General features: G+C 41.8%; 1 protein-coding gene across 2 annotated transcripts; it reads left to right on the forward strand.

Moving 5' to 3' along the window:
* Positions 1 to 7,985: 7,985 nt before the first annotated feature.
* On the forward strand, positions 7,986 to 26,702 carry cwf19l2 (CWF19 like cell cycle control factor 2). Of its 2 annotated transcripts, none has more exons than XM_056757376.1 (18): positions 7,986 to 8,103; positions 9,623 to 9,733; positions 9,986 to 10,111; positions 10,186 to 10,293; positions 11,138 to 11,257; positions 19,482 to 19,590; positions 20,528 to 20,643; positions 21,027 to 21,595; positions 21,689 to 21,788; positions 21,871 to 21,957; positions 22,310 to 22,438; positions 22,876 to 23,013; positions 24,739 to 24,951; positions 25,338 to 25,454; positions 25,539 to 25,694; positions 25,778 to 25,858; positions 25,939 to 26,040; positions 26,168 to 26,702. In XM_056757376.1, exons 1-18 carry the CDS (start codon positions 8,011 to 8,013, stop codon positions 26,306 to 26,308), a joined length of 2,616 nt encoding a protein of 871 aa, XP_056613354.1. In that variant the 5' UTR covers positions 7,986 to 8,010; the 3' UTR covers positions 26,309 to 26,702. The 2 variants fall into 2 exon arrangements, with proteins under 2 accessions (XP_056613354.1, XP_056613355.1); XM_056757377.1 differs by having other exon boundaries at positions 7,991 to 8,103; positions 19,482 to 19,575.
* The last annotated feature ends 1,159 nt before the right edge of the window (positions 26,703 to 27,861 follow it).

The following is a 27,861-nucleotide window of genomic DNA, read 5'->3' on the forward strand; positions in this document are numbered from 1 at the left end:
ATTTATGTTGTCCCCTTGATGGTCCTTGGAGCTGGGGGAAGCTGGACAATCCTTCGCCCTGGCTCAGCGGCTCCTGCCGCAAGCGACGTCCAAAAGATCATCGACCGGGTGACACTGGAGCAGTTCGTGGCGCGGCTTCCACCGAAGACCGCCCAGTTGGTCCAGCGCCACCGGCCGGCGTCGATGACGAAGGCCGTCCAGTTGGCTGAGGACCAGATGGTGGCGTGCCCTGGGGTCGGCTTACTTGACCATTTCTCTCTCCCTTCTATGTCTGTCTCTCTCTCTCCCCGACCGGTACCCCTTCCCAGGTCACGGTCGTCCTTCGGCCCCAGGCCCGCTCCAAGGGCCAGGGATACATCTGGAGCCGGACGACCATTCTATCAGGGACCCGGCCGTTTCAGCCCGACTGCGGGCCCTCCTCTGGCTCAAGGCTCTCCTCACCAGTCCGTCGGCCTACTTCCTGCAGCTAGGGTGGCGGAAAAGTCTGGGCCAACCTGCTGGCGGTGTGGGGAGCCGGGTCACACAATCGACCGCTGTCCAGTGATGGAGGTCGGTACGGTGATCCGGATCCCCGGCAAACCACAGGTTGCCCTCGATTCAAGCAGCATGTATCAAATACCTGTGAGTTTCAATGTGAATAAATATCAGCATCCATCCACCAACGCCTGATTCGGTCCGTGGCGGAGGATAAGACCCGCATTGTTAAGGTACGGTGTGTGCACGGGGACGTGGTGAACTATCCCTTAGTGGCAATGCCTATACATATTCGGGGTCAAATTAATAAAGTGGAGGTGGCGGTTAACCTGCACCTCAAACATTCGCTAATTTTGGGGACAAATTGGCCGAAGTTTCTTTGTTATTGGGGAAACTATGTGCGGATTTTTCCTCTGGGAGCAATCAAAGGCAACGGAAGAGGGTGGTTGTGCAGGCAGGGGAAGCTGAGCCGGGACCTCGGGCGACTGACTCAGGGGAACGGAGTGCCGTAGAGAGGCAACATTTCTCTCGGTGCGATGATTTTGCCCTGGAGCAGTCTCACGATGATTCGCTCAAACATGCATTTGACCAGGTTCGTACCATCGACGGACAGCGTCTTCACCCTGCACAACTGCTCATCTATCTGTATTTTGCCATTTTAAAAGACAGGTTGTATCTAGTGACCCGAGATACTCAATCAAAGAAGGATACAACCCAGTTATTCGTCCCAAGGAGTCGTCGGGAAATGCTTTTCCAGACGGCTCACTGTAATCCAATGGCTGTCACCTAGGACAGACGTCAACGTCAAACCGGCTAATGGCCCGCTTCTTTTGGCCGGGCATTCATGAGAATGTGCACAGATCTTGTCCTGAATGTCAGTTGGTAATCCCACTGGCTACTCCAAAAGCACCATTGTGCCCTCTTCCTTTGGTTCGGGTCCCCTTCGAGAGAATTGGTATGGACCTGATCGGGCCATTAGAGTGGTCGGTACGAGGGCATCGCTTCACATTGGTCGTAGTAGACTATACGACACGATACCCCGAAGCAGTGGCTCTTCGCAGCATTTCCGCCAAGAGTGTTGCGGATGTCCTGTTTCGAATCATCTGCCGCGTGGGAATCCCGAAAGGAGGTTCTCACGGATCAAGGCACAGTGTTCATATCACAGACCCTCCACGAACTAAACGGGTTATTGGGCATTAAAGCAATTCGTACCAGCGTCTACCACCCTCAGACAGACAGGCTGGTCGAACGCTTTAATCGCACGTTGAAGGCAATTATCTGTTAGTTCGTACACGAAGACGCAAAAAATTAGGATCGGTGGCTGGAACCCCTGTTATTTGCTGTACGAGAGGTTCCCCAAGCCACCACAGGGTTTTCCGACTTCGAGTTACTCTTACGGCTTACCCTAAGAAATGTGCAATTGGGCGTGTGGAGATAAGGTATCCGGGCTTCCAGTTGGTTCACGGTTAGGTGTGTATCCAAATTGAAAAGACGGCAGCAGTTGCAACCGCAACGAGACCCAAGACCAAAAAGGAGGTGAGGCAGTTCCTGGGGCTGGCGGGATATTATAGAAGGTTTGTACCTAATTATTCGGACCTCACCAGCCCGCTGACTGACCTCACTACAAAGGAGGCACCGGATACCGTCCAGTGGACTCAGCCATGCCAGCAGGCTTTTACCCAGGTGAAGGCTGCTCTCTGTGGCGGTCGTTATTGCACTCCCCTGACTTTTCTCTTCCTTTTTCTTTGCAGACGGACGTGTCGGATTGGGGCGTTGGTGCGGTTTTGTCCCAGGGGACGGAGGGTGAAGAACGGCCTGTGCTGTACCTCAGTCGGAAGCACTCTAGGAGAGAGACACCATTGAGAAAGAGTGCCTGGCGAATCAGGTGGGCCATACTCACCCTCCGCTATTATCTCCTGGGGCGAGGCAAACCCTCCACTGGCACTTGTCAACCATGGACTCTCACCAGTGCAGAGCATCCGCTTTCTCGGTATGGAACTAAACTCTGTCACCATGACGGTGCAGCTGTCCGCAGCACGCGCCCAGTCAGTGTCTGACTGGGAAACATCAGGCAGTCGGCGGTTCCCCTGAAACAATTTCAGAGGCTCCTGGGACACATGTGGTCCTCAGCGGGGTAATACCCCTCGTATTGATGCACATGAGATCGCTCAACACTGTCTACAGAGTCGAGTTCCGAGGACAGCGTGGAACACCGGCAGCAGGCGCATGGTGATGACGCCCTGCTGCCGACGCACCCTAACCCCTTGGTCTTCCATAACCTTCCTCCGAGCGGGGTTCCCCTCGGGCAGGTTACGAGGCACATCGTGGTGACGATGGACGCCTCGCTGCAGGGGTGGGGCGCAGTATGCAACGGGCACGCAGTAGCGGGGCGCTGGACGGCCCCCGTCTGCGCTGGCATATCGATTGCCTAGAGTTGTGGGCTGTGCTGCTTGCGCTGAGAAGGCTATGGCCTCTAGTGCAGGGCCAGCACGTGCTGGTCCGCCTGGACAGCACGACAGCCGTAGCGTACATCAATCGTCAGGGTGGCGTATGCTCACGGCAGCTAACACGACTTAACCCAAGCCTACTCCTGTGGAGTAAGCAGGTGATCCGCTCCATGCAGGCCACACACATCCCAGGCGAACTGAACCAGACAGCCGACGCGCTCTCTCGTCAGTATACGCCTTACGTCCAGCTCATTTGGGTGCTGTTCGGACAGGGACAGATAGATCTCTTTGCCTCCCGCGACACCACCCCGCCTCCGCTTTGGTACTCCCTGACCGAGGCCCCCCTCGGCACGGATGCCCTGGCGCACAGCTGACCGCGGGACGGGTGGAAGCACACCTTCCCCCCCAGGAGCCTCCTTGCACAGACACTGTGCAAGGTCAGGGAAGAGGAGGACCAAGTGTTATTGGTTACACAAAACTGGTCTATCCACACTTGGCTTCAGAGTTGATAGTCTGGACAGCGACTCCCCCTGAACCATTCCCCTGACAGAGGAACTGCTCTCTCAGAGGAAGGACACGTTTTGGCATCCCAGATCAGACCTCTGGAACACCCATGTCTGGTCTTCAGACGGGACGTGAAGGTCCTGAGATGGCTACTCCCTCTCTATGGCAGAGACCATCACCCAGGCTAGGGCCCCATTTACTAGGCAGTTACACACCTCTAGACTGAACCTCTTCTCGTCCTGGTGTCTCTCTCAACGAGAAAGACCCACTGAGGTGCTCGATCAGGATTTTGTTGTCCTTCTTACGAGACTGGAGACTAACCTCTCCCCTCCACACTGAAAGTGTATGTAGTCGCTATCGCCACTCATCACGACTCAGTTGATGGAAAGTTTCTAGGATGACACAACCTAGTCACCAGGTTCCTAAGGGGCGTGAGAGGATGGAATCCGCCTCATCTCCGCTCCATACCCTCTTGGGACCCTAACGTGGGTCCAAGAGCCCTTCAGAGGTTCCATCTTCCTCACCTGAGTAAGACGTCCCCGCTGTTGGCGCTCGCTTCCTTCAAGAGGGTAGGGGACCTCCAAGCATTCTCTGTGTCCCCGGATTGCCTTCAATTCGGCCCTGGTAACTCTCACGTTATCCTGAGATCCAGGCGGGGACCAGCCCAAAGTTCCCACTACTCCCTTCCGGGACTAAGGGGAGGAAGACCCAACCCCATCCGTGTTGTGTCCTGGACCGCACGCAGAGCTTCAGTAGCTCTGACCAGCTCCTTGTCTGTATTGGAGGACAGCAGAAGGGGAAGGCTGTCTCCAAGCAGAGGCTGGCGCACTGGGTCGCGGATGCCGTTACGACGGCATTCCCATCTCAGAATCTCCCATGCCCACTGAGGGCTTACTCAACACGGGGTATAGCCTCCTGGGCACTGGCCAGAAGCGCCTCTCTAGCAGACATCTGTAGAGCTGCGGGTTGGGCTATGCACCAAACACCTTCGCAATGGTTAACAACCTTCGCTTAAACCCGGTGTCGGCCCACGTCCTGCGTGGCGACATGTAGGACTGGCATCCGTGGGGGCCTATGTCTGCGAAAGCACCTTTCCACCCTCCAGTAGGTTGGGTCAGTGTGCTATCTACCTTTCTTCTTACCCAAACACGTGGTTAAGAAACTGGTACCTCACCAACCTTCCTTCTTACCCAGACACTGGTTAAGAACAGGCATTCCATCCATCACTAAGCAAGCACCCCTTGGGGGTTGGCTGGGCAGAGCAGCCTCCCCCCTCAGGCCGGGACACCATATGATCTATCACAGATAGCTCTAACCGGACCTAGTGCTATCGGACGCAGTAGCACCAACTCTGTGGGCTGTTCCGTTTGATATATCCTCATGGCAACGGTTCCCACACATGGTAACCCATGAGCTTCCCCAGGTGGGCTTCCACCTCGCGGTTAACTACCCAATCCGCACGTTCCATGCGTTCTCCTCCAAGGACGAGACCATACCTATGTCCACCATTTTCCTCCCCACGGGTAGGAGGTGGCCTCTGCAGCGCTTCTCTGATTAAGAGTTGCGCTCACCCGGTGTAAACCCGAGCCGGACGGCCTCTCGCCAGTAGAGACCTAAGGCCCCGTCCGTGAAAGGTTACCGGTCAGGGCTGTACCCATCTTTCTCCAAGAAAGCTCTGGGACCCCACGTACACCACACTGGAAGGTAACAGTTTCACGAAAGCTTCGAGACACGCCCAGGCTTGTTACCGTCGCTTTGCTGAGATTGTGACGCGATACAGCGTTGTGGCGTTTTCCATAGGCAACCCCATCTGTCGTTCTCAACACAAGGTACATACATAACCAAGACGTTCTTTGGCGTAGGCACCGTCAATAGCTCGCATTCGGAGTGTCAAGAATTCCTGCACTTCCTGCCTGATGATGAAGGCAGGAGCATATCCGAGCCCTAAGATTGTAGAGGACTTTGCCTCTGTAGCAGGGCCTACCCCCAAAGATTTGAAGGAAGACATTTTTACCCACCAGTTGAAGTTCTTGCGGTTCCTGAATAACGAGATTAAAAATAAAATTGTTAGTAAGACATCAATCGTAAAATCCACTGAACCTTGAGTGAAGCTTGTATAATATCGTCATACTCTAGTGAACCTTCATTGTGTGGTTACGAGTCATCGAGACAAGCCTCGGTGAATCTTGACTTAGTGACAGCCTCAATGTGTCACTACATGGTGGTGAAGGCCTGTATAGACCATAAGTGAAAAGGGCCTCTGTAGTCCATAACGGTAACATATGTTGTGATGGAGGCCTCGATAGTCCATGACTGTGACAAAGGCCTTGATAGATCGTAATATTAACAAAGCCTTGATAGTCCATGATGTGGTGATGAAAGCCTCGATAGTCCATGTAATTGAAACAAGCCTCGATAGGCTACGACACGGAGACAGGGGCTTTGATAGACCATAACAGTACTGTGGCCTCGATAAACCAGTAGAGACAGTCCTTCTGACGAGCCTCGACAGGCTGAGGCATTGAGACGTAGGCCTCGACAGGCCGCAACATTGAGACAAGGCCTCGGCAGGCCGCAACATTGAGACAAGGCCTCGAGAGGCCGCCACATTGTGACAAGACCTCGACAGGCCACAACATTGAGACAAGGCCTCGATTGGCTACAACATTGAGACAAGGCCTCGACAGGCCGAAACATTGAAACAAGCCTCGACAGGCTACAACATGGAGACAGGGGACTTCATAGACTGTAACATTAACGAAGCCTTGATAGTCCACAATGTGGTGGTGAAAGCCTCGATAGGCCATAACATTGAAATAAGCCTCGACAGGCCACAGCATTGAGACGGAGGCCTCAAAAGGCCATAACATTGAGACGGTCCTAGATCTATTTAACTGGGATCGAAGCGATTATGATCTTGTCTATCGTCTAAACAAGAGGTGTGTCCGCATCGTTCGGCGCCGCACAGACTCGTGCATATGACATTGGAGCACCGTGAGGCCGGAGAGCTCTTGAATGCTTTCGAATCACTCTCACTGTGCTGCAAGGTCTAACGTGTTTCTGTAAATAATTTTTTTGCGTGTAAAACTGTTCTTGGTTAATAAGTATGATGTAAGCTCAACCTGCAGATAGCGATATGTATTTGTAAAATTGGTATGTATGCTTTTTTGTTTGTAATTGTTAAGCATTAAAACAACAGGTCCATGAGTCCCAAAATCTCGAAAATAAACTCCTACAGAAGGCTATAATCAAACAATTCAATTCAAATGCAAAGCAATACAGTACACCTCAACAACCCACGTGAGCGCGCCCTGTGTTTCGATTTTTAAAGTTTCAATAGGAGTCCGTCCACGTGATTTTTAGAGAACGAATCAAGCTTAACTTAATATCGCTTAATTTTTTGGACACGCCAATCGCTGCTCTCTTTCCCTTAGCGGATCGATTTAATCCATTTACATATATATATTAAATAGACGCCCCATTGTCCGCTGGATCGTACGTCAACGCCGCGGCCATATTGGTGAGGGAAAAAGCCGACTATACAGACATACAAGTGAAAGGATGAGCTGCCGTTTTCTGGATAATAACACAACATCGTTTTCATTTCTCAACTAATTTCAATATTTTTCTATTCATGTGGAAAACGCAGAAACGTTTTGGCTCCAGTTATAGATGGTTATAGACTTTCGTCATACTGAACTGTTTAAACTCAGGCTTGTCAAACAATCATATAGGCCTAAAAATTCTGAACATTGCTAATGTGAAATAATTTAAGGTAGATTAGATGCACATAATCAGAACAGCACGTGCTCGTGTCAAAACAATGCGTCTTTACTTAAAGAATTTGTAGGCCTACTGCAATTTTATACAAATAATGCACGGCAGTGATATTTGTTTTACTATATCACGTACATCATTTTTTACTGCTGTGACGGTTTTACCGGCTTAATAAAAGAACATGCTTTTATGAAACATTATTTCTTAATCTTGTTTTAGGAACAGCCCTCAATGGGTGTTGCCCATTGTTTATTTTGTCTTAAATACTTTTATTGTTTTGCCTGTTTAGGTTTGAGAGCTACTAAATTTTCGTTAATGAAAATAAAATCAACTGTTTGAGTGCAATTTGCAGGGATGATATAAAATTACATGCATTGAGAATGGAAATTGCTATCTTGCAATACAATAATGAAATTGAAAGAGGACTGCATTGTTAACTGTGTAATGAGTTAATATGTCTTTAATTGTAGATATTTTTCTCATATTTGTTTCCATCAAATCTGCCATATTTGGATAGTCTACGTTTTAATATATAATTGCCTTCTAATAAAAAAGAACAAAATTTGGACAAGTAAGTGTACGTGTCGTTTAGAAATAAAAGCACAGGTATAAGGATGGTACAGTTCTATTACTTGTTAAACGAATAAATATAATAATTGTTACTAAAGAGAGACTAACTGAATTGAGGATGGGGTTTCTGTGGTGTAATGCGCCCCCTTCAGGAAGACAAGCGAGTAACATCACGACAACCTGCAGCCGAAGTACGGCAAGTGTTCACGACAGCGGAGAGCGCGTTTGCGGCAGCATCATGGCGGCGTATGGTATGAGTTTTGAGAGCGTAAACAGTATTAAATCAAGAAAAGAGGACAAAAGAGAAGCAAGAGAAGAAATACTACAGCGGGTAAAACAAACAATCACATTAAGCTTACACATAAAGTTGGGTTCAGTGAGAAGAAAATCAAACCGAGCTGAAAGAGTGTGATCAGGTCTGTGCTGTTGACAATCATTCACATTCAACTCTGAAGTATTAACAGTTAAAAATATAACGCTTTGTATTATTTATATAAATCAACTGTTAAATTAAGCGCATTATTATGTAAAAGCCGTTTTATACTAATTTGGTTGTGAACGTCATGAACGTCGATTTTTTTGTTACAAGTGCTCGAATGTGACTTAGCTCTGATTAGCTACGACTGCTGACAGCTGTTATGATACATAGTGGGATTTACAAATAAGTGGATTATCTCTATCTCTTTATGTTAAAACAGTTTACAGACGCTGTATTATAAACCATCACCTTAACATATTTAATACCGCTGGGTGGCGCTGTTTGTATTCGAATCTGTGTGAATGAACAATTTCTAAATTTAGAGCCTCTCTGTCTGCTCTGTACTTAGGTGCTTTTGTCAAACAGGACACATTTGTTTGTTCATTTATTGTTCTTTTTGGCTTTTTAAACCTCAAAATGACAGGTGGATCACTTTGACAACTTACTCTGTGTAGTGTGAGACAACAGGGTGTATGAATGTATATTACATTTTATTTGCAAATTAAATAACAATAGGCCGCTAGATGCTTCATTTGTGTACTGCTGAAAACAGAAAAGTTGTTGCATGATTTAACCCTTTAGGAGGGTATACATGGCTTTCTTTTGATAACACGCAGCACTGTTTCTGCCCTTTGATATAGCTTCTGCGCTGTATAACTTCTCTTTTTTTGCATTAGCTTGAGTTGTTTGTTCCATTTCCTGTTTGGCAGGACATTAAAAATTTGATTTGTCCAGATCTCAGTGTTATCTCTCTAGCACCTGTGTTAGGTTTTCTCTTAGCAAACATTTGCTTCAGGAAGGCTGTCAGACAGGACATAATCACTCCAGTACACACAAACACACACACCCTGTGCAGATTAATCCTCGATTAATCCAGATTAATCACGTGAACAAATCATGGTTAAAACTGCTGTATATTTGACATGTTTGTAACACTGTGTATTTCCACTTACAAACCTAGTCAAGGTTACATGCACCAATAAATCTAAGTCTATGCATATGATATTTAGTCACAATGTCCTTGTCAGTGGTCTGATGGAGGATGATGAGTCTCGATTTTCTTTCTGTCTCTAATTTCTATATAATTTTATTATCAAACATGATTAGAAACGTTTCTTCCATAACAGAATGTGCATCACAAGCATACATGAAACGGTCAATATATCAGTTCACTTCATACATTCAATCTATACAATTACACCATTCAATCACATACAATGAATTTGCAGGTTACACATTACTTTTACTCAAAGACAAATAAAGTTTGCTTTACAAAATCCAGTGTGCAGCATATACATGATCCTGCCTTGCCGTCATATTTTTTAATGATAAACATCTTTTAATAAATGTCTGTGTCCGTTTCTCCCCGAAGGCTAAACAGAAGTTTGAGGATGAGGAGAGGAGACGGGCCGAGAGGAAGGCCAGGGGTGAAGACACATGGATGCTGCCAGAGATCGACAACAGACTTCAGGAGATAGGACAGGTCAGAGGTCAAACTGTGATCTGTGCATTTAAATGTTAAGGACGACATTTAAAATGCCTGCTTTTATATGTTCCTGAATTTTTAATGTAGAAACTTAATCATTATCTCTCATCAAAATGTACTGCTGGTGTTACTGCCGTTTTATGTAAAAATATAAAGCTAATGACACAGGCTTTAGGGTTTATGCTAAATAGCGAATTATTCATTAGAACGTGTATAAATAAATCATGTACGTCATGTCTCATCACACAGGAGCATACAGTGAAAAACAAGAAAAAGAAAAAAGAAAAGAAAGCCAAAAAGAGTAAGAAAGAAAAGAAAAAGAAGGTCAAGAAAGAGAAAAGGGAACAGGAAGATGGATCTTCAGACAGTTCTCAGGTATTTGTCTGTTTCTGGTGTACGTGTCTCTGAGAGCATCTGTGTTTTACTCTGTTCATCTTGATCATTTTTAGGACTCTGAGGATGAGTGGGTGGAAGGTTCGACCCAGTCCGGAGGAGGCGAGAAACCCTGGAAGGTGGAACAGGAGGCCACACCCTCTAGCTCAGCCAGTACTAACCAAGTAAGATGTGTAGGAGCTACTGTAGCTGTGTGTGCCGATATCATCAGATGTGAGGCCCTGTAGAGAGAAAGATCTTCCTAATGTTATCATAATGATTTGATCTGAGTCTTAAAGGGACAGAACACGCTTAATAATTCTGTCAACATTTGAAGAGTTTGATTCCAATATGAGATAACTCCTTTAAAAAAATCAGAAATCATGTTTTTTTGTATTGTGGATTCCAATTAATATCAATCCAACTGCCGTTGGTTTGTCTTGATTAAAGCCATAATACTCAAAAAATACAACTAACTAACACAATAAACATAAAATGATAATAATATGATAACATAATAAGAACAATTATTTTTATAAGTTTAGTTATCTCATTTTGGAACCAAACTCTTGTCTTTCAAAATCTGTGTATAACTCTTTCTTCAGTGGAACACAAAAGATATTTTGAGAAATGTCTCTGTGTTTTTTTCCATACAATGGAGGTCAAAGGAGTTCTGTGTTGTTTGGTTATCAGCATTCTTCAAAATCTTTGTGTTCTACAGAAGAAAGAAAGTCAGAAAGGTTTGAAATGACATGAGGGCGAGTAGTTGATGAAAAGAACTGTTCCTTTAAAGGCCGTTCATACTGATGTACAGTGTTTTATTTTCTGGTCTACGTAATTTGTGTATATCTTCATACAGTGAACTTTTTAAATTTATACGTTCATTCTTCTCACGACCATTTAAACACTTTCCTGTCAAGAATGTTGAGAAGTGATCTTTCAAGCTCATAAATTGTGTCATACTTCAATTTCCTCTCATACACATGCTCGATTGTTTATCACAACTGATGTCTGTTTGAACTTTCCCAGAGAGACGATTGGATGACCTTTGACTTCCTTGCTATGAAAACGACCTCCGTGACGGAGAGACGTGCTCAGAAAGAGGCAGTGAAAGAGGCAGAAAGAAACAAAGCACTGGCCATCGAGCAGGTGTGTGTCTGTCTTAAATCTTGTGATCTTGTGCTGCAGTGAAAACTCAGTTCAGCGGTCTCTAACATAGCTTTGTTGAGAACGTGTATGTCTGGTGCATGCTGGGAGTCTGGATGGTTTGGTATTTAATTTATTTTAGTGAGGATACGAGTTGTACAAAAGAATGGCGTCTCATGTAGAGGCGCCGTTCCTGTCTTTGCGCAATGGTTTCAGGTGTGTAACGTAGGAAGGGGTAATGGTGGAGGATGTTTTGGTCGCAGTAGGAGAGCAGGTAGGGCATGAGAACATTATCTCTACCTCTCGTATTAATTAGGGATGGGTATCGTTAAGGTTTTAACGGTATTACTACTTTTATCGGTACCACTTATCGATCCGGTACTTTAACGGTACTCTTATCGGTACTTTTTGTTGTGTTTTTTTATGAAAGATAAAACTAAAGCTGGAGTTGTTTTCACTATTTAAAACATTCTTTACTGACCTTACATATCTTAATGCATGTAAAAGATGACTGATTCCCGCCTATTATTCATAGAGAATTCAAATAAAAATGCATGGGGGCCTAAGTTTGTTTGTGTTTTTTGTTGTTGTTGTTGTTTAATAATACAGAAAAGGTATTCCAATTATGTGTTGTGGCTGGAGATCTTCTCTTTTGTGATGATGTGTGTAGTGTAGCACATGCACATGCATCAGCAACAGGCCCTGTCAGGTTCATGCCTTAGACACTTTATACATTCAAATCCTTGCTATCAGATGCCCAGATGTCATTTCAAATCATGTCTTTGCTGTGCAGTGTAACATGTTTGGGCTTAAAAGTTATACAGGTTTGGAACCTCTTGCAATGTACACACACACAAAAAGTTTATGTATTTCATCACTACAAATTAATTTTTAGGCAAGCTCTGCTTTATAATTTTTTAAGCGTAATTTACCATTATTCATCCTTTTTAAATGCAGTACTGTGAAAGCATTTTTTATGTTTAAGATTTATTTAGGCTACTGCAGAAAAAAAACTCTAAATATTTATATATAGGCTATTCTTTAATGTGATGTGTGTTTATTAAATTATTACATACTAATTTAAAGAAACCTTATGCAATGTTTATGTCGGCTGTAGGCGACCTCAGGACGTGGATGATGAACTAGTAGCTAGGTTGTCGAAATCTTTGCATTTATCTGTCTGCCCATTAATCACTTTTGAAAGATGTTTTGTCAGATTGCTTGTGTTTCGGCTCTTTCAAGCAAAAATCTTGTTTCACTTGTCCCAACGAGCATTGTCTGCATCCACTCGACCGTTTGATTCTCTCCGCCATCGTCACTCTATTAAGCGCGAACTTTCGTGTTGTTCGCGCGCGCGCGATTTCATGTTGTGCGCGCGCGAGCTCTGTGTAGTGTGGGACAGATGGACATTTTGCGTGCGAGATTGCGATTAACGAAAATGCAAGTAAATGTCTTTAATATTACCGCATATTAGAAATGGTTGGTCAGTTAAAATATGCTAGGTACGTTTATTTAGCAACAAGAAATAGGAAATGTTTTTCTTAATTTATCCAGTACCGACAGCAGAACCGTTAACGTCAGAGCTTATCGATACTTCGGTCTTTCATAATTCAGCACCGGGACCGATAAAGTACCGAGTTTCGGTACCCATCCCTAGTATTAATACAGGAACAACTCGTTAATAAGGTGATTGAAACTGGCCTTATCATTAAAGATGAACTGGTGCAAGTTACACCGCTTCATAACACGTCCAGTAAAGTGTTAATTTTAAATGTGCCGCCGTTTAAGACGTCTTAGAGCACAAATTAAAAAGGCTTGGTAAATTTGAGAGGGTTGTTTGTTTGTTTGTTTGTTTATTTGTTTATTTCAGGCAATGGTACATAAAAAGTACAAAGTAGACAAAATATAGTTAAGTCATATAATGCAAAAAAACAGAATATACAGTATTTAAATATGACAATCGAATTCTGCCTGAAAGGGAGTGGGAAGAAGACAATTTATTTAATCCGTCCCCAGGTCCCCATTTGGTGATTACACATTGAGCTTCATTGTTACTTTACTCACAGATTGTTTACAAATGTTATATTATGGTGGCGTTGCCACAAATAACAAGTATTTATTTTAACAACAGTTCATTCCAACAAAGTAGAAGAATAGACAATATACTAGCGATAGTAATGGACAATATACCAACGATGGTAAGAAACATTGAGCACATGTTAACACTATGAGACAGAGTACAACAGCAATATAAATTAAAGACCCTCATCTCTGTATTTTGACCAGACCCAATGTTTATATAGCAGTTTAAATTGATAAATAGTTTGGCATTGCTTTTGTTGCAAGTCCAGTTTGTTCCATAGTTTCACTCCACATACAGACACACAATAATATTTACGAGTGGTTTTGGCTCTCGGTAATGAAAAATATCCAAAACCTCTCAGGTTATGAGCTTGCACTGGAGTTTTAAAAAAACGTTAATTAAGTAAATTAGGCGGTAATAATTTGTTAAATGCTTTATATAAGACTATTGACGTATTATATTTTACAAGATCATCGAGTTTTAACAACTTTGACTGCGTAAACAGATTATGAGTATGTTCTAGAAAACCAACCTTGTGAATGATCCTCACAGCTCTTTTCTGTAATATGATCAGAGGACTTATTGTGTTCTGGTAATTATTTCCCCAGACTTCAACACAAAACATAAGGTATGGTAGTACCAGAGTACAGTACAAAGTACGGAGTGCATTTTCATCAAGGTATAGTTTTGCTTTATTTATAATTGAGAGGCTTTTGGAGATTTTTGTTTTTATGTGTCTGACATGGAGTGTTCATGACAATTTACTGTCAATTATTACTCCCAAAAATGTATTCTCACTCACAATTTCAATTTGGGTACCATCAATACTTATTCTCTGTTCAGGCATTTTGTTGCGATTACCGAACATCATTAACTTGGTTTTATTTATGTTCAAGGATAATTTATTTGTGTCCATCCACTCTTTTATTATAGTTCTCTGTTTACCGTATTTATGAGCTCATTATAATCGTCACTACTATAGAATATATTCGTGTCGTCTGCAAATAGTATGAGCTTCAGTTCTTTAGATTAAACAGTTTAAACAGTTTAAACATTAAACAGTTTTGGCCCCAATACTGACCCCTGGGGGAAACCACAACCAATACCAAGAGTATCAGATAAATACTGACCGATTTTTACAAACTGTAACCTCCCTGTTAAATAACTTTTTAACCAATCTCCAGACAGCCCCCGAATTCCATATCTTTCCATCTCATTTAATAGTATTGAGAGATTAATAGTATCAAAGGCTTTTTTTAGATCAATGAAGATACCAACTGCATACTTTGTTTGCTCCAGTGCATTAGTAATTTCTTCAATAGCTTCAATTATTGCCATTGAGTTAGTTTTTTTGGACCTAAAACCATACTGACCATCATTAATTACATGATGTTTCTCTAGAAACTTTTCAAGTCGAGAACTGAGGCAAAAGAGATCTTGGTCTGTTATAAGTAAAACCGTGTTTGTTATGCTTTTTGAAGACTGGAATTACTTTAGCGATTTTCATTTTACTTGGAAAGCAGCCAGTCTGGAATGACAAGTTACAAATATAAGTTAAGGGTTTTACAATATTCAGTATAACTTTTTTAATCAATGTCATGCTGATAACATGACAGTCAGTGGAGGACTTACTTTTACATTTCCACACAATGTTTGTCACTTCCTGCTCATTTGTAGGAGTCCGTTCAGAGCAATATCTTTGAAGCATGTAATGTCTTTCAGGAGACATGTTTATATGTTTTTAGTGTCACCAGATCATACGTTGAATGTTTTTTTCCGTGTAAAACACTAAGGCGGATCATATATGGTTTATGCTACAACTGGAAGTTTGAGATGTTTTGAATGCGGCGATGTTGGTCATGCGCGTCATGTTTGTCCGCATAAAGAGCGAGGAAATGTCGGCTGCGGCTTTTTCTACACACACGGGATTAGATTGCAGGGCCTTCTGAGGAGGTAAGACGCTGAGAGAATAATGCGGTTTATGTGAAATGATTGTTATGCCAGATGCACCAATTATTGTGGCAACGAGTTCAAATAGTGATGTTGATAACAGTGTTGGCAATGCTAATGAAGGTTTTTAGATTGAACAGAATAATGTGTGTGATTATAAAGCATCTCAGTCTGGGCATAATATTGCTGTAGATGTAGGTCATGCAGTAGCGCTAGGAGGAGCAGATGATGCTCTCTCATATGAAGCTGCCTCCTTGCAAGACATGGAGTATTCCTGCTCACAGTTTGAGTTTGAGGAGAATTCCAAGTACACTTTAGAGGAGGTCAATCAATTTGTAGACAACACAGGTTGATGCTAAGAAATATTTCCCTGATGTAGACAAGTTTGTGAACTCAGTGCTTTATCTTCAGACGACTGTGGGATTGGATCTCCTTCCTGAAAAGAAACTGTTTCGATTAAGGAAACATTTAACTATTGTCAGAAAGTTTAGAAGATTGGAGAAAAAGAGAATGTCAAAAGCACATTTAGAACCGACCACCCATGCATCACGTGGTGTTTCCCTCCTTAAATCTGACAGTTTGTCTTTTCTTTCTTCCCTACCCTATATTGAAATATTGAGGGTTGGCTTACTTAATATTAACAGTGGAAGGGATGAGAGTAAGATTGCTTTAGTATCTGAATTAACAGAACAGAATAAATGACATGTTACCTTTTTGCAAGAAACACATAGCGATGTAGCAAATGAAGTTGAGTGGGGAATGTGGTGGATAGGGCAGTATGTACTCAAAAAACTAATGTGAGTGCTGGGTGACTATTCTTTTCCTCCAGATTTGAGAGTAGTTTTAAAAACAGAGGAATCTGTAAATGGGATACTTGTTTTAGTTGAGGTTGACATTGATGGAGTTCTCTTTTTTTGTTTATGCACCCAATGGGGTGGGGCATGATCAAGAATTTTTATTCAGTGTATTAACTGATCTTTTAAAACAGTGTTCTAATGATGGCAATATTATCATGGGAGGTGACTGGAACTGTACTGAGAATTTTATTGTTGATCGCACCACAGAAGAGCCTCATTTTCAGTCTTCATTTCAACTATCAAAAATAATCAGAGAGACAAAACTCTTGGATATGTGGCTGATTGAAAATCCTCAAGTGAGACGATATACTTGGGTAAAAGTGGTGGATCATAGAGTTAGCGCAGCACGTTTAGACAGGATTTATGTTTTTAATGATTTTAGCAGTCGAATCATTGATTGTTTTATCATTCCAGTGGGTTTTACAGACCATCGTTTAGTTTCTCTGAATGTAATTATTTCTAAGTGTGCTAAGTTTAAGTCTTTAAACTGGCATTTCAATACCATGTTGATTCAAGATGTACATTTCTGTAAACATTTTGAAACGTTTTGGCAACAACGGAATATGTGTAAAGGCTCTTATGAAACAATGGTGGGAAATTGGGAAGATAAAAATTAAGTTGTTTTGGCAACAACACACTGCTAGTTCCACAAACAAGTTGAGAGAAACTATTAATTCTATTGAGAAGGACATATCTTCCATAGAGGTGGAACCCAATTTGTTGAAAAATCTACAGCAAAAAAAGAAGAGAACTGGGTTCACTTTTGAATGAAAGAGTGAAAAGGAGTTCTAGTGAGTTCCCGTTGTATTTCTGTTACTGATATGGATGCCCCAAGTGCGTACTTTTTCAACTTAGAGCGAAAAGCTGCTCAGCAAAAACAGATTGCTTGTCTTCGTCTCCCTGATGGGAGAGTGACTAGTAATGTCAGGGAGATGCGGCGTCATGCAGTGACTTTTTACTCTTCTCTCTATACTGCTGATCAGTATGATTCTGTCTGTACGGAACTGTTATTTCAAGACTTGCCTCGGATAGACTCTGATTCTAAGACTGCACTGGATACTGAACTGTCTTTTCAAGAACTTACTGCTGCAGTTGGTTAGCTTGGTACTTGGCGATCCCCTGGCATCTATGGGTTGCCATCTGAATTCTACAAGCGTTCCTGGAACAATATTGTTCAAGATTTATATGAAGTTCTTTGTGACTGCAGAAAAGATGGTTGTTTACCTGTTTCTTGTAAACATGCTGTTTTATCTTTAAAATCTGATTTATCCCTTCTAAAAAATTGGAGGCCCCTAGCCTTACTGACCACAGAATATAAAATCATATCTACGTGTCTTGCTAATAGACTTAAAGAACATCTTAACTTAGTTAGACATAAAGTTCAAACTTATTATAATCCAAAAAGAACAATAATGGATTTGAGATTTTTTTAAAGATTTTAAAATGAATGTCGGTTTCCGATCATGTAGATCACGATTATCTTTTTAGTATTTTAAATGCGTTTGGTTTTGGTAAATGTTTTATAGATTGGGACAAATTACTGTATACAGATGCTGCTTGTATTGTTTTGGATTAAGTGGTCCAATCCTAGTTTCAAGGATGATGCAACTGTGTTTGTGAATCATGCACAAGACATTAAGGCACTGTCCAATCTACTTAACGTTTGTGAAAAGCCTCGTCGGCTTGAGTTAATTGGGATAAAAATAGGCTTTTTGGGCGGGGCAGCACTTTTCTGAAGGTTTGCCACCAGTTACCTTTGCTTGAAAACGGAGAGGTCAAAGATTGAAGGTATTTCTCTAGGATCAAGTGAGTACCAAAAGCTAAATTGGGAGGGTGTACAGGAGAGAGTGTGTGCCCCATTGTCTCGATGGAAGTGGTTGCTACCCCAGCTGTCCTACAGGGGAAGAGTCGTAGTTGCTAATAATTTGTTGGCTTCTACTCCTTGCCACAAACTGGGGGTACTCCAGCAACCCGCAGGACTAATTCAGAACATTCAGAGGAGGTTGGTGACTTTTATGTGGTCAGGACAACACTGGATACGATCTTCTCTTTTGTAACTTCCAGTACAGGAAAAGGGCCAGGGACTGGTGGACATAACATCAAGGATAATGACTTTTCGATTACAAACGCAAAGATAATTGTATAATAACAACTCTGCATGGATGGATACTGCAAAATGTCTCTTGAGAAGGGCTGGTGGAAAAGGCTTTGATAAACACTTGTTTTTAATGCAATTACAGGAGACTGCAATGGTGGATCTTACCCCATTCTATAGATCACTCTTGGGGGCTTGGAAGGTTTTTTTCCATTTCAAGACCATGTGATTTACCAGCTAGGTTTTGGCTACCAGAGGAGCCACTGTTCTTCAAGACTGTTGACTTCTGAAAATGTGCATATGCGGCTGTTGGTAGCCGGATGCAGTAAGCTGGGTCATATCCTGCAAATGTGATGTGGAGGACTTGAGTCAAAGAAGTGGGGTAAAATCAATTTGTTTCATAAAAAAGTGCATTACAGAAATATCTACATGATTGAGAGCGGATTATCTGAGTTTTCTGGAAAACCCTGCCATTTTATGTCCATGGACAATGGGGCGTGATTACATATCCCTCAATCACTGTAAGCGTGGCTGTGCAAGGCTGGGAAGAAGATGAAAGTTATTGAGTGACATTCGTTCGACAAAATGGACAGTTTTTTTGGATTGGATTCTTCCCTAAAGACTGCTGACATTCTCTTTACAAACGTCCGATTGATAAGCGGACAGGTGACCTCCAGTGGTGTATCGTGCATGGAGCAGTAGATACAAACAGACATGTGGCACACCTCAATCCTAGTGTTGGGGTGGGTTGTCCGTTTAGTTCTGAGACAGAATCAGTTTTTCATATCTTTGTACAGTGCTGAGACTGCTGACATTTGCTGATTTATTTGATTTACTAAATAATTGGGTTTTATTCTCAGGTAATGAATTCTATTTTCAATTGTTAATTTTTGGTCCCAAGTATTCAGCTCAGAAGAAAAATGTGTTGGTTTTAATTAACTTTTTATTTGGTACTGCAAAACTGCAAAATCTGGAAAAGACAGAAAAACAAACGTTTTGACCATGGGTCTGTGAATGTATTAACTATGTTGTTGGGTTTTCTCGACTGTGAATTGAGTACACTTACAACAAGTCAGTGAAATCTTTGGCAATGTTTATGGAAATATGGGGGATAAATGATGTACTATGAACGGTGTGTGAAGATTACTTAGTCATGAGTTTCTAAAAGTGTAAATTGTTTTTTGTGTAAATTAGTTTTTTTTTTTTATTAAAGGTGAACTTAAATCTCTCTCTCGCTCTCAGGCTGGTCTTCACAGGTTAGAGTTGAACCCGTATTGGAAGGATGGAGGACGTGGACTACCCCCTGGGGACGCTGCTGGTACTGTGGTTAAGAGAGGTAAACATAAAGCAGGTGTGATGTTCTTCTGCCCCGCTCAGACTGTGAAATGTTGTTGTTGTGATTTCAGCAGCTGCACACATCATCGTCTCTGTAAGATCTCACACAGCAATGACCTTTGACTTGACATTATTTCACAGCATAACATCAACGCAGGTTATGACAAGCCATGGCTTCAGTACTGTCGCACAAGGAAAAATAACCATATGTACCACTATAGAATTTTTTTAACATGATGTAGGGGTGGACGCTTTCACTTCTTGGCCTAAGTTGACTGATATGTGCCTGCGTGTGGGCATAACAAGGGTACATTAATGCAACAAAAAACATCATTTATTTACAGAATTTAAAACCACAATTCACTTACACGTATTGAACCGTGGAGGTCGTAATGAATGGTTCAATATTATATTGTGTATTGTGGCATCCCTAATTCAGGGTCACCCTTAACGTGATGTTTGTTTCATCTTCTCAGTTTAGCTGCTAACACGTGAACTATTTTGTTTAATGTTTTGTTTGTTTTATGTTGTGCTTTTACTGTTTTTAAAATGTTCTCTTTTAGGGTTAAGCTTTTCTTATTCTGATTCTCATTAGGGCCCAAGCCACTAGGGGCGAATGTTAATTTGGATGTTTAAGGAGTAGTTCAACTAAAATTAATATTCTGTCATAATTTACTCAGCAGCTTGTTATTTTAAACCTTGTTCTTTCTCCTGCAAAACACAAAAGAAGATGGAAAATGTTGGTTATCAAAAAACATTTTCCTGTTTTTTGGACACAAAACCAGTGCAAGGGGCAACGTTTTTCTGTTAACAACATTCTTCAAAATATCTTCTGTTCTGTTCTCCAGAACAAAGAAAGTCAGGTTTGAAATGACATGAAGGTGAAGAAATGATGACAGAATTTGGAATATTCAGTTCACATATGTTTTCTAAACATTCTCTCTCTCTCTTAGCTGGAGTGGTGAATGATGGAGGGGTGAGCTGGCTCCAGAAGTCCTATCAGAGGATGAATGAGCAGGCCGAACGGGAAAAGCGCAGTGTTCAGAGCGTGGTGGCAGAAAGATATGGGGTGAACACACACAAGCACACACACACACAGACACATGTTTGCACTGCTGTCTTTATGAGGACATACATTGACACAATACAATCTTTGGCCCCTAACCCTAACCATCAGAACGGAGTACCTGACCCTAACCCTCAACCTAAACCTAATTATAACCTAAACCCTAAAACCAGGTCTTGACCCTTAAACAGCCCTTTCTCAGAAAGTGAGGACCGGCCAAAATGTCCTCAAATGTGTCTCAAACTGGTTCTCATAAAGATAGATGTACAAGTACACACACACACACACACACAGGATCACTGCAGGATTTTATAACTACATTTTGTTCATAGTCCAGTGAGGATTTATTTGAACCAAAACTGTGTGTGTGTTGATTCTCCATGTAGTCCATGGAAGAGTTTCAGAAGAGACTGGATGAAGCTGAAGAAGCGGCTTACGGAGAGAGACGAGAAGATATGAGATACCGACACGAGGGCAGAGAGAGATGGAGAAGAGACGATGTGAGAGAGAGATGGAGGAGAGGTGACCAGGAGGATAGGTGGAGAGAGAGATCTCCACAAACTGAGAGAGACAGAGACCGCAGCAGAGATGACAGAGAGCAAAAGAGAGAGAGATATGACGGGCAGCGGGGCGATCGAGAACCCCATTCCGTAAAATGCATCTCTCACTCGGATTCCTCTGCCTCACTCTCCAGCCTCAGGAGCAAGTTCCTCAAACCCTCAGACAATGAAGAGCACATGAGCGTAGGGGCGGGGTTAAAGAGGGGAGGAGCGACAAGCTCAATGTCCAATCAGAGTGCAGGATTCAGGAAACCTGTTGATGATGATGGTAGTGGCGTTGTGGCTGCCTGGAGGAAAAGCAGTTCTGTGCAGGAGAAAGTTGCATCACAGAAACGCACAGACCAGAGAACCGCCCTGCTGGAAGAGAGTAACACAACGATTGCAGCAGAGAGCAGGTCAGAATAAACACACGCTACTGTGTACAAATCACTGATGAATAAAAATAGCAAAGAAACACTAAACCTGACTGGTTGTGTTTATTTTTTCAGTTCAGAGAGTGAGGAAGAGGAGGAAGAGGTGATCTTAACTGAAGAAGAGATGAATAAACTTGGAGCCAAACTGGTCAAGGCAGAAATCATGGGTAACACGGTGAGGTCAATGAGACATGACACACATGTGCCCATGTAGTCCGAGGACATCTTATGAACTGTTTTTGGTCATATTATTTCAGGCCCAGGTAGAAAAACTAAAGGCTCAGATGGATGCTGCCCGCCAAGCGAAGGAGAGAAAAGCTCAAAGGAAAGAGCGGATGGAGCAGGTATATACACATTTTCTATACACCCTCATCACATGAGGATTTCTCTGTGTAGCACAAAAGAAGATATGTTAAGAAATTTCTCGGTGGTTTGGTGTTCATACATTGGAAGTCAGTGGGATTCAGTGTTGTATGGTTATCAACATTCTTAAAAACATCTTTTTAAGAAGATGTTTTTCAGAAGAAAGAAACTCATACAGGTTTGGAATGACATGATGGTGAATAAATGATTTTTCCGTAAACTATCCCTTTTAAGACTTTTATCTAGATAATTTGTCCCGGGTTACTAAAGGAACAATCTAGCAACGGTTCATTAACAAGCGCAGAATATACACTACAATATATTTGTTTTCAGGTGTCTTCGCAGCCAGATGCAGAAAAAGAAGTGGTGCTGTTCAGAACCGACCAATCAGGACGAGCGTGGCCGGTCAACACCCCCACCCAACATCAGGAGCCGAGGGGAGGACGAAGAAAGAAAAAAGCTGTGAGACTCACACAAGAACATTCATAGATGTTTTGTTTGATTGAAGCATTTTTTGATTTTTAGATAATAATTCAGATTGTAGTGTAGTACTTTTATAGACGCTTTCATCAGAAGCATGCGCCTGGCCCAAAATTAACTTCCTGTCTGTTTCGTTATAATATAACAATTTATTTTATATCTCATTTATATTAATATTAATTTCTAAAAAAAAATATAGTTGTAGTAAAATAAATTAAAACTACATAACTTTTTTTTTGTGGTGGTCTACTGGAAGTTTTTTATGTTGTTGCCACTGAAACATTCTAAATATTTAAGAGTCTGGCCCTTCGAATAACCTCAATGAAGTGTCTCTGTGCAACTTCCTCTAGATTTTTATTTTAAGTAAACAAACTTTATAGCTGAAAGTGGTCATAGCAGTCGTGTTTTTCTGTGTTCAGATTGAAACGCATCAGGACGGCGAGCGTGTGCGTTATTTTGAAGATGATGATGGTGTGGACCTGCGTGAGATGGTCAGACGGGAGAAGATGAGCACTGCTGAAGATCAGAACGCTCTGTACTCAAGGATGGCTGGGAAGGTGAGCGTCGGTCCCCGTACACACCACATCACACACCAGTCCTCGATGATTGACAGCGGTTGTGCTGCTACTCAGACGTCAATTACATATGGATGTCTTTTAAAGTAATGATGCAAGAACGGCCTGTTGTGAAACTTGTCGCGAAAAATTACGACTGTTTTTATTGCGACTAAGTGTACAGGAACTTACAGATGTGTATAAGAATGTGGGTTACGTAAATGTCAGAAAAAGCCCCACTCCCTGAACCACAGAGACACATAAACAGCCTGTAGGGTTATATATTTTTTCTTTCATTGTAAGACAGACGGGGAGCAACAGATGGTCGTCGTGAGACTGCAGCATTTGTGTCATCAATCTCTCAAACTCTCTCTTTCTTTTTCTCTCTCGCTCTTCATCTCTGGCTAAAGGGATTTTTTTTTTCGGTGTTTCTCTAGTTAAAACAGAGCAGGGCTACTAAAATCTAAACTCAGACGTCACGGTTGCCATAGAGATGAGAAATAAAAGTGACAAACATTTACACGTTTTGGGTTTTCTCTCGCTCACTCTCTCTTTCTTTCTCACTCAATTTGTCTCTCTGCCAGGTCACCATGCCTTAGCAGTTAAAAATGTGATTTATTTGCAGATATATCACAAGACTTTGTGTGTGTTTATTCACATGCGTGTATCAGATCTAAGTGCTGCATTGAGATGACTATATTGCGTATTTGAATATTACAGGTGCTCTGTATTGGCCAATCAGCATCCATGACCAGAATGCTATCCGTTTTTATAATATGTGTTAAATGTCACGTACAGCTGTCATAAGTTGTGTGCCGATCTGTCCAGTTTGGTTTTATTCTGGATTCTGTAACCAGCCATGTCAAAAATAAATCTAGAATTTAGAGCACGTTGTGATTTAGGTCAAACTCTCAAGTACTCTTACGGTCTTTCTCTGTTTCTCGCTCGCTCACTCAGCTTCTCTCCATCTGTCAATCAAACATGCCAGTGTGAGGAGACGCACCTCCCACACAGATCGCCCGTTGCTACGGATACATTGCTTCTTTGTCTGCAGTCGAACTGCTCTCACGCCGCTAAATGTCTCTCGCTGTTTGTATGTGTGTGTTTCTGGAAAAATTCTGCTTTCTGTTCGTGTAATCCCTGCGGCCCGGTCCCATCTGCTACTCTTTTCTGGATTCAGATAATGACCGGCAGTAATCGGCATTAAAACTGCACCTGACCCCTCTCAGATCACCTGACCCCCGCCACCCAATCGCAATGCAGCTAGGCCTGGACCACTGTGATCTCACAATCATCTAACCCCTGCCACTCATTCGGTTTTTAGTATATTAGAAAAAGTACGTCCCAGGTACCCAGATGATGTACTTTTTATTTCCACTCTATACTTTTTGAAGTAAAGTTACCCAGGACGCATGAGGAAAGGATTAGCAATTTTATGACACAAGCATTTGTCAGTTCTAGCGTACTTTACCGTGAGTACATTAAGTACTTATCCCGCTTTTGAAGTATGTGAATTTGGATTTTGGCAGCGAGTTATATGACTCGTATAACATTTCTCATTCCTCTCTTCTGACCTGCACTTAACCCATCAGGCTTTAAATCACATACAGACATTCAGGATGAAGTGTGCTTTTACTGATAACGTAAAAGATTTATGTGATTGTCTCTAAAAAACACTCCAAAAATCAGTTTTTGTTATGTGCTCTCTGTGTATTTTGTGCGTCACAGATGATGGGAAGGACGGACGGTGATAACTACATGCTGGATGACATGTTTGTGTCGAGTGCGGCCCAGAAGGAGCACTCGGGTCGAGACGAGGAGAGACAGAGGAATAAAGCTGTGCACGAGACACGACGCTTAGCCGGACGCATGGAGAAGTGCCCGCACTGTTTCGACAGCCCCGAACTGCCCAAACATCTCATTGTGGCAGTTGGAACTAAGGCATTATATTTGATTTCTTGATTTCTTTCACTGAAGCCAGGTGTTAAAGGGACAATCTTGATTTTTTGTTCTTTGCGTTTGTCATTTAATTGTTTTTGTTATATTGCTATTTAAAGTTATTTTTATTTTATTTGTTTTCGTTTATTTTCAGTTCAGAATTTTAGTGCCAAAGCTTATTTTTATAAACTGCTAACATTTCTAATTGCTCTTTTGAATGGGAAAAAAAAAACAATCTCTCCGCTCATATTGAGTTAAGAGGACTGGTAGGCATGCTCAGTTTGACTCTGTCTGTTTTGGATGACAGCAGACGGGCTGTGCGATCTGTCCTCGTCAATACACGAGCTGACCGTTGCTCTCATCTCCGATGTGTGTGTTTTCTCTGGCAGGTGTACATGTGTCTCCCAAACGGTGTGTCGCTGACTGAAGGTCACTGTCTGATTGTCCCTGTCCAACATCACACAGCAGCCACAGGCCTGGATGAGGACATATGGAATGAAATACAGGTACACACACGGCATTCATGTATAATCCGAAAGACACATTTCTTCATATGATTGTTGTAATAATTCTGTCTGAAACTCTCGCAGACGTTCCGTCGCACTCTAGTCCGGATGTTTGAGGCTCAGGATTTAGACTGTGTGTTTTTTGAGACTCATATGAACCTGAAGAGACATTTTCACATGGTGTACGAGTGTGTGCCCCTGCCCAAAGAGCTCGGAGACATGGCACCTATTTTCTTTAAGGTAACACACACACAGATCTACGATCAAACTTTCACAATATCAACATGAGTTTCAACACATCTGTGTTCTTCTTGCGTGTTCAGAAAGCCATCATGGAGTCAGATGAGGAGTGGGCCATGAATAAGAAAGTTGTGGATCTCTCATCTAAAGACATCAGGCGAGCTGTGAGTCTTTCTATTGGTGTTTGTCCGACTTCTCTCTGTCAGAATTCGCTGTTTTGTGAGAGTTCTGCGTGTTTATGCAGGTTCCACGAGGGCTGCCGTACTTCTCAGTGGACTTCGGTTTGCAGGGTGGCTTTGCTCACGTCATCGAGAACGAGAAGAAGTTTCCACACTATTTTGGCAAAGTGAGTCTTTGATAGTGTATATGTGGTATAAAGACAGAAAAGAGTTGACGATCTTTTCAATGCCCTCCTGTCTAACAAAGCTATAGGGAAACAAAAAAATGACTGGGATTGTATCTGTCTCCTTCAGGAAATCTTGGGTGGAATGCTAGACCTTGAACCCAGACGATGGCGGAAACCGATACGTGAGAATTTTGACGACCAGCGGAAGAAGGTCCTTGCGTTCGCTCAGTGGTGGAAACCCTTCGACTGTACTAAGACGGACAGCTAGCCAATCAGAGACTTGCATGCTGATGCGTTCTGAGCTCTGATTAAATACGCTTTTATGTTAGGTAGAGTCTTGTTTCTGTTTAAGAAGCTTTCTGGACAAACATAGAAATGTACAAAGTTAAAATAGCTAGCTGTTTATTGCAGGTACAAGTGTTTACCTGCGTGAGACAAAACTAGAAGTGTCTAGCTGTTGAAGTCTTGAGTTCTTATAAGATGTGACAAAAGGTTTTTTATGGACACGGTGATGATGTCCCTCCAAAAACATTCATTTTTATAACTCGTGTCTACAGTTTTCTTTGATAGATGTATGTAAAGTTTATCAGAATAAAATGACAAAAAATGAGATAAATTTCACATTTGTATCTAGATTAATAAATCTGATTTGGATCATTTCACACACTTATCTGAATCTACATTTGTGAATTTGGCTAACTTAAGTTGTATGAAGTTTTTATTGCACAAGGTAAGGATGATAACCATTCAATGATCGATTAATTGTTTATTATAATATAATAAATCAGGCGCATTCATTTTCGATTGATCAACTCAAACAAATGCATTCAGTAATCATGTGAGCAGATGGCAGAAACAGCAAAAGTGCTTCTAAAATCATCTGACCAACTGATCTTAAACAATCAAGATATTTGCCTTCTGATCAATTTTTTTTTACTTTTCAGTCAAATGACCTTAAACTGTTCAACTGTAATGTGCATCAGTTGAGCTGATACAGTGCAGCTTTTAAAGTCTCTGTGAACCAGAAGTTGCAATCGTTTTTTCTTTCTTATTCTGAAGCATTACCAAATGAAACAGAATTTCGAATGAGAAAAAATAGTGGCCGTGACTTGATTTTTATCACTCCGATTTGATTGGATGTATAAAAACTGACAGTTGAAGGGGAGGAGTTAATGGATGCCATCTAACATACATCATTTAAGATAAATAGTGAATAGACGCAGAAGTACATTTTCATATTTAACTCAAGATTACGAGGGCACATAATCTTTATTTTTTTAATATAATTTTAAAAATATTTTTTATTTCACTGTGACTTTAAATGTGTTTTGTTATAGTAATGATTAATTGATCGATTATTTATATCATGATAATTGATCATTTAACAATAAACGAGTATAATATTTTTCATAACGTACATCCCAAGTTCAAGAACATGATGCTGGTCATATTACATTGTCATGCTACATAAATTTACTTAGTTTTTTGGCATCTTAAGAAGATAAAATTACACTTGAAAATGATTTGTGGTGTAAAACATATTTTGACTCACATTATTAAGATTCAGCACATCACAGTATGCAAGAATAATTCTCAAATCATGTGTCTTGTTAAAGAGATGTCTTGGCATCTTACTATCAGGGTATCGGTTTAATACCCAGAACAGTTGTGTAATACCTAGCGTCTAAAAGCAATATTTATTGGTGTATTTATATATCATGATACTTAAACGATGCTTTGGTGCATGAAATGTGTTTAGAGTTTTTTCTTTGTCATGTTTTCAGGTTGAAAATCTCTGTATGCAGACCGTATCTTGCCATT

Source organism: Triplophysa dalaica, chromosome 9, assembly GCF_015846415.1.
Source record: "Triplophysa dalaica isolate WHDGS20190420 chromosome 9, ASM1584641v1, whole genome shotgun sequence".
Taxonomy (NCBI): Eukaryota; Metazoa; Chordata; class Actinopteri; order Cypriniformes; family Nemacheilidae; genus Triplophysa; species Triplophysa dalaica.

Bases quoted from the DNA above. Each gene is read 5' to 3' on its own strand.
- cwf19l2 (XM_056757376.1), top strand. From the start codon at position 8,011: ATGGCGGCGTATGGTATGAGTTTTGAGAGCGTAAACAGTATTAAATCA. The intron at 21,596-21,688 runs GTCAGAATAAAC...TTATTTTTTCAG, and splicing joins ACGATTGCAGCAGAGAGCAG to TTCAGAGAGTGAGGAAGAGG. The intron at 25,455-25,538 runs GTACACACACGG...AAACTCTCGCAG, and splicing joins ACATATGGAATGAAATACAG to ACGTTCCGTCGCACTCTAGT.